The following is a 7323-nucleotide window of genomic DNA, read 5'->3' as shown; positions in this document are numbered from 1 at the left end:
TCAGTATGAAAGAGTGGGGAGGGGGAGAAGGGAACATGGCACCACAGCATAAGCTGGGGCAGCAACATCAGGTATGGGAAAGAGCTCTGCCCCATGAGAACAGCACACCTAAGGTCTCACCTTCGCTCTTCTGGATGCAGGACCCAAGCCAAGTCTTCCCCCCAAGGCTTTTCTTGGGGGTAGAGGGCAGGTCTGCACCCAACCTCATTCCTCACCCTTCACAATTTCCAGTGAGGTGAACTAAACCCCTGTTGTCCCTGCCAAGAGTCATCAAGCCAGAAATAAAGTGTGAAAGAGTCTGGTCCTGGTCCTTCCCCAGAAATCCACTTTGCCTTGGGAGAAGGCAGCATTAAGAGACTTGCCAAAGCCAAGCCATAGAGGGCTTAGAAACTTCAGACAGTCTCTCCATACTTTTTCCCAACAAAGAGGCTTTTCAGGTTTCATCATGCCCTGTTCTCTGCCAGGGCAAACCAGGGCAGAGAATGGGTAGGGCAAACTTAATGCAGAGCTCCATGCAATCAATGAGAGGAAGGTGGTGGAAGGTCTTCTAAGTGATTGTAACCAGCTCCACATCAAGTTTTTACCGTATCAGAGGTTTCCCTGCAGCTGAAGCATTCCTTGTTTCCCCCAAGAATAACCTTGCTTGTAGATTTCAGGAAAGAACAACCAGGGCACAGGGATGGTAGTGACCATTTCTCTTATGAGATCTATCTTGATGGGCCTCACTCCTGTTTCTCAACAACTGGGAGAAAAGACGGCCACTAGAAAGAGCAGGCCTTTGGTATATAACATCCCCCTTTATGCACATGACCCTGAAAAGCAGCTGAGAAACCACATTTGGGGCAAGGGGAGGGAGACCCCGGAAAGAAGAAGGAAAAGGTTTTATGGGGCTGATTGGGTTGGGTTCTCTTTGGGGCATGTTCCCTCCCAAACTGATAGGAGCGTCTCATAAAATCACATCAGGGATGAATGAAAGGAGCAGGGAAAACAGGGACAAGGACAGGAGAGACTTTGAGGAAGGAGGTTAAATTCCAACAAACTGGCACATACACAACAGGTGTTTGCTCAGAAAAATACAGTAAAATCATCATGCAAATAGAACGTTAAATCTGCTTTCCTCCGACAGGGCTGGCATCACTTTGTGAGCCCTCGTCCCTGGGGAAGGAGCAGGACAAAGAAGAAGGGAGGAGGAAGGAAGGTGAGACACTTTGTTTCCCTTCCTTGCCCTCTTCCTCCCACAGAACAGTCCATCTTGTGCAAACTTCATCCACTGGTTTGGAGTGGGGTGCTACAACTGGGAGAGAAATGGCTTGTCCCCCCTATCCAGCCTCACCCCTACCACAGGAAAAAGAAGGGCCTGATGATAGCTGTATCCCTGACCTTTCTTTTCTGCCTCGTTGAGGTGATAGGGAGAGGGAGCAGAAACCTTTACAGGTCAATGCTCCTCCCTAAAGTATTGATTGAGCAGAACTGTTTACAAGACCATACAGCAGAGAAGCACAGGGAGAGGAACAAGACTCCATCCCCCCTTGCCTGCCATCCTCCTTTTCCTGTCCAGTTCTGTGCCCTAACCAATAGTCTTTTCTGCTTGGATGGTTACCATGCTGGAAGACCACTGGGCTTGCTCCAAGTGGTAGATGGAGAGGTTCTGCTGTGCCTAAGCATCTCTCACAGCATTTACCTGTCTTGATTTGCTGCATGATCCCAACATGGAGGGACACCTGGTAGCAGTGACGTGACTTCCATTTGTGACTTCCCTTCATCCTTCTGCACACGCACACAGACACACATATGTGTGCACTCACACCCTTTCCTCTGGGTTGGACTGGCTCTTACTGTGTGGAGTCAGTACCATGGACACCTCTGGACTCAAGGCAAAATGATGCTTTTACTGTGGGGAAGCAGGCTGACAGTGAAGGAGTCTGAGGCAATGGGATCAGGACCTGGCTTAGGATTGTTACCATCAGCATCCCTACAAAGAAGAAACACCACAGATCTTCACATGTTTTGACTTTTGGGATACCCCCTCTGGTTTTCCGTATCAGGATCTGCATGACATCCTGTATTACTGAAAAGGAGTCTCTGCCTACTGCTGTTCCTCATTTACAGAAGGCAAAATGATATCACCAGTGGCATAGAAACCAGCTGTCACAGCTGGCAGTGCTACTACCTGACAGATAACAGGTAAGTTCTCTGTACACAGCATGTAAATCCCTCCCAGAGAAGCTCCTACACCCTCATTCTTCTCCCAGGCCCCCAAAAACACTGGGGCTTCTGAGGAGCACCTCAAAGAGGAAATAACCACTTAGGGAGGGCCAACAAAGGAGAGGCCCTCATCCTTATCTGGATAGAGGTGAACAACTGTCAGGTGTAGGGCAGATCATGGAGAGGAGGCCCGCTGTGCTGCATAAAGACATGCTTAACAGGCAGCACCCCTGCCTGACAACAAAACTTTGGGGGAGATGGTGCCAAGATTGTGCTTTCTTGGGCTGCTTAGAAATGGGACTAGGTAGAGAGGGCAGTATGCTCATTTCCAACTCTGTAGCAGATCTTCTATCCAAGGGACAGAGGCTGGGACCTAACAAGTGAAACTGGGGTTTTGCCAAGATGCGAAACGATCCCTAAGAAAAGTTCGTAACACCTAACTGTGAGGAAGTGGAGAAGTTAGGAAGCGGTATGTTGCTCTGACTCTCATGAGGGCCTCTAAGCAGTCAAAGCAACACTGCCATCTACCAGAGGCTGGTGTCCTCTTCTATCCTGGCACACAAAGTGTGGCTGAACACACAGGGAGCTTCTACCAGGGCCATCTTTCTGGGGCTACACCCAGGCCTTATTGTCACATCCCATTTGTTTCCTGTGCCCCTGTCTTCACCCTAGGCTGTCTCCTATCCATACCAGGATGTCCATGGCCTAAGAGGAAGACTTTCTGTGAGGCCAACCCAGTGAGGTGAGCAACTGAAATCCTATTCTTCACATCCACGAGGAAGTGAGGAGGTTGGGTGATGCTCTTCTCATGTACACCTACCCACCCACCCCAGAGCCCATGGTGCAAGTCAGTTGGGAAGAGCTGCAGAAACTTCATGTAGAACTTGTTCTGCTGAGCTCCTCTCCAGGTCCCTTCCTCATAGTAAGGGGGACATGAACAGAGAGTATTAAACTTACTGCACAAGGGCAGCCTGAGCATAGGTGTGTATGGTGGGGAGCATCTCTGACCTGTGACATTCATGGAGAGATGGGAACCCTTTATATCTCTGAGAGACCAGACCTTCCTACATTTTCCTCCACCACTCCTTGAGGAGCTGGCTTGCCATAATGAAGAGAACATTCATAACCCTTTCCCCCCCACCAACTAGCAGAAAACTGGCTCTGAGCAGGCCTGGAGAATGCCTGTCACTCCAGAATTGCTGGTGTTCAACAGCAGCAACATGGCATGAGAAGGGAAGGAGGAGGAACGGCAAGGGCACAGAGCCTATCATATGGCAGGTCCTACCTCCCTTGTTCCTTCACATGTCCTCTCCTTCCTCTGAGGAGGATGGAGGTTCATGAAGTACCTAGACAGAAAGTGCAAGCCTAGGGAGCCTTAATAGAGAGGGGTAGGAAAGGTCAAAGGAAAAAGAGTGAGAGAACATCTTCCAACAAATTCCACCTGTCTTGGAAGGGGATGGGAGAGAGAGAAAAGCCTCCACTGCCGAAGAAAATGAGGGAAAAGTTAGTGATGGAAGATTTGGAATAGCAGGCGTATCAGGTAGACAGGGAAGCTTTCTAAACCAAAGTCCTGCCCTCCTACCCAAAAGCAAAAATCAGCCCACAACAGGAACAGAAAGAGGAATAGTTCACAGCTGAGTTTCGTGCCCAGTGAGTGTCCATTCCTGCCCTTCCCCTGCCACCACCACCACCCACTCCCAGGCCATTCCCACCCACTCACACTCCAATATTGTTACCACAGTGTTAGAGCAGGACGCTCCTCCCAACCATCTGCAGGCAGAACAATGGTCCCCGTAACACAGTAGAGACAATTCGGCGTGTGTGTGTGTGTGTGTCTGTGTGTGAGAGAGTTTTCTGTTGTTGTTGTAAACTTTAAGAAAAGATTTTGTCAGTTTTGTATTTGTCAGGAGTATTTTGCTGTTGGTTTATTTTTCACAGTCAAGTGGCTTATTTTTCTGGTTCTTGGAGGGGGGTCTTGGTTTGTATTGTTTCCTTGTGAGGAAGAGTCACAGCTTCTGCTGAGCAGAGACTCCTTTCCAGTAATCCAGGATGTCATGCAGATCCTCGTCCTTGGCAAATTGAACTTTCTTCCGCAGGGCATGCCCAGCTGCCATGTAAACCTCCTCCCTGTGATGCTTCTTGTAAGGCCGGAATCGTTCCCAGATCTTGTGGGTGCTCTCTGATGAATACTCAGGGCTGGAGGAGTAGCCTGAGAAGTAGTGTCTGGGGGAGAGCTGGGAGTATGTTGAGTCTCGCTTGGACCGGGAGAGTGGCTTGAGGAATGACACCCGCTGGCTCAGGGTGTCAGCACTTTCCTCATAGTACAGGGCCGGGAAGGAGTGACGGTGCTCACTACAGTGGTAAGAAGGCTTGACCTCCAAGTGGTGGATGGCGCTCGGAGACACCAAGGGAAGACGATCCAAAGGGCTGTTAAGTGGGCTGCCCTTCTCAATGTATTTGGAGTCAGACTTGCTGAGTGGTGGGTGGTCAGGCACATCCAAGCTGAAGACCTTGGCGCTCTTGATGGAACCACTAGAGGAGACACTGCAGGTCTTTCTGGCCACAGCAGCATCAGCACTAAGCTGGCGCTGCAAGGGGTGGTGGGAGCTTTCCTTGTAGGGTGGGGAAAGAAAGCTGGGCCGCTCTAGCCCACTTGAGGAACCAGCTGGGATGGACTGGCATTCAAAGGCCATGTCTGAGTCAACACCAGTCCCGCCACCCAGAAAGGTCGCTGTGTCCAGCTTGAGGGCATCAATACAGTTGTTGATGATCTGGTTGACCTTGTCTACCTCCTTGGCTATAGTAGAGATCTCAGCAGCTGAGCCTTGCCCATTGTCAAGCTCCCTCAGGTCCTCATCCCGCTGGGCTCTCTCCAGCCCATCCCCACCACCAGTCCGCACCTCAATGTAGTTACCTTTAGTAGTGACTTTAGGAGTCTCCATCCCAGTTTCTATTGACTTTGATGGGGGCAACTTCTCCCCAATCATGGAAGGGATGGAGGACATCCGTGAGACAGGAATGACAGGCGGCTCACCCAGCTTCTGGGAAGGATGGACCATGGTACTGGTATCAATATCTGATCCATAACGCATTTCCAGAATGGTCTTTTTGACATTGAGGGACTTCTGTTTCTCCTCCTGCATCCTCCGCTTTCGCAGGCAGTAGTACACCACCCCCAGGACAATGACCATCCCAAAGAGGCAACCCAGGGTGGTCATGATATAGTGTGTGGTGGTGGAAGTACTGGAAATAGGGTCCTCCCTGCCTTTGCTTCGGGTTGCAAAGGTCAGACAAGTATGGTTGTAACGCCTGTTGTTGCGGATAGAGGCCACACAGAATGTATAATCAGTGTGGGCCTTCAGCTTGTTGACAGTGACATATTCCTTCTTGCTCTTCAGTGTTGCTATGTCAGAAACGTAGCTGTTGTTGTATTGGACCAGCACATACATCTTACTGTAGGGCATGGGGATGGTTACCATCAGAATGGCTGAAGTGATGGTGACGTCATGTAGCTTGATGCTGGGACTGAATGAGGAGTCAGTGGTGGAGGAGGCTGGAGGCTTGACGGAGAGGAAGTCCCCAGGGCTGATGGCTGAGCCCTCATCCAGATCTCGCTGGGAGTCAGGGGTATAAGGAGTGGGGTTGACCCTGGAGAGGGAGGGAATGGTGCCACCTCTGCACATGGACTGGAAGATGGTGATGGCATTGCGGTTGTGGTGAGGACGGGGTACCAGGAGCGGATACCCAGCAAACTCCCGTGGAGTCTCACACTGGAGGCGGTCATAGTTCTTGGTGACGTTATTGAAGAGAGCCAGCCAGTTAAGAAAGCTGTAGAGGCTACAGTCACAGTTGAAGGGGTTGCCAGCCAGCTCACACACCATCAGATTGCTCAAGCTGGTGAAAGTGTTCCCCTCCAGACGGCTGAGACGGTTAGATGACAGGTCAATGCTAATCAAGCTGGGGCATTCATTGAAGGCAGTAGGGGTGACCAGCTCAATTAGGTTGTGCTGCACGAAGAGGAACTGGAGACGGGCCATGCCCCGCAACATGCCCTCTGTCAGGTTAGTGAGTTTGTTGTAGCCCAGCTGTAAAACCTGGAGGTTTGACTGGCCCATGAAAGCCCCATCCTCAATGTAGGAGATCTCATTCTTGGTCAGGTTCAAATCAGTCAGGTTGCCGAAGCGGTTGAGGGAGGAGTACAGCACCACTTTGAGCTTATTCTCGTTCAGACGCAAGTCGTGCACCGTACTGTTGATATGTTGGGGGATTGTCTCATATGGAGGCTGGTTCTGGCTGCAGATAGCCAGCCACACGTAACCTTTGTCCCCCTCAATCAGCCAGCAGTCACCTCGTACAGTGCCAGGGGAAAACAAGCAGAGCAGAGCAGCTGCCCACAACCCCAGGCACAGCATGGTCTGCAGTGGTGCCCTCATCAGGACGGGGAAAAAAATCCCCAACAAAAAACTCAGGACCACAGCAAAAGGAAACTAAGGGGCAGTAGCTGGGGTTTAGCAATGGAAGGGCATGAGCACCCCAGTCCTATCGGGTGTCATCACCATTATTTCTTCTTGCCCTCTGGGTCAAGCCACGAGCATGGAGGAGGGGGAACACATGCAATCTTCTTCCAGAACACCCAAAATCTATGACCATGGATGTTTGGTCTGGAAGGGAACTACTTTGTGCTTCTTTTCTAAATAAAATTTCAGGCCGAGGATAATAAATCTTCTTTGATGCTCATGAGCGACTCACATAGCTTTTCCACTTTTCTCCCTCCCACCCACCCCCCACCCACACTGAACCCACCCCAAAACAAACACAAGTCCTCCCTCTGCTCTAGTCTTCCCCCGCCCCTTCACAGTGTGATCTGGATGAACAAGGCAGGGCTGCCTCTTCTGCTGCTCACGCTCCTTCAGTTTCTATTCCTTCTCTTCCTTCTTTACCGGGTTCCCTTTGAGAAGCTTCAGAGCTTCAGATCAAACATGTCGAAAACAAAAATAAAGAGAGGGAAAGAGCAAGTGCGCACGAGAAAAGATCCATCTGTCACTGGAATCTGGAAAAGAAAACACAGGGGAGACAAGAGGAGACATCAGTTGGAAGGGTCTTTGAGATAAGAGGATA

The 7323-nt window shown here is 50.5% G+C and overlaps 1 protein-coding gene across 1 annotated transcript; it reads right to left on the bottom strand.

Moving 5' to 3' along the window:
- Positions 1-1508: 1508 nt before the first annotated feature.
- ELFN2 (extracellular leucine rich repeat and fibronectin type III domain containing 2) lies at positions 1509-6956 on the bottom strand. Its single transcript, XM_027715057.2, has one exon. The coding sequence runs from the start codon at positions 6636-6638 to the stop codon at positions 4212-4214; it is 2427 nt and encodes an 808-aa protein (XP_027570858.1). The 5' UTR covers positions 6639-6956; the 3' UTR covers positions 1509-4211.
- Between the last annotated feature and the right edge of the window lie 367 nt (positions 6957-7323).

Source organism: Pipra filicauda, unplaced genomic scaffold, assembly GCF_003945595.2.
Source record: "Pipra filicauda isolate LSUMZ 115617 unplaced genomic scaffold, ASM394559v2 scaffold262_size1072369_pilon, whole genome shotgun sequence".
In the NCBI taxonomy this organism is placed as follows: Eukaryota; Metazoa; Chordata; class Aves; order Passeriformes; family Pipridae; genus Pipra; species Pipra filicauda.
The sequence above is the reverse complement of the archived record's forward strand: the minus strand, read 5'-3'. Positions and strand labels throughout refer to the sequence as shown.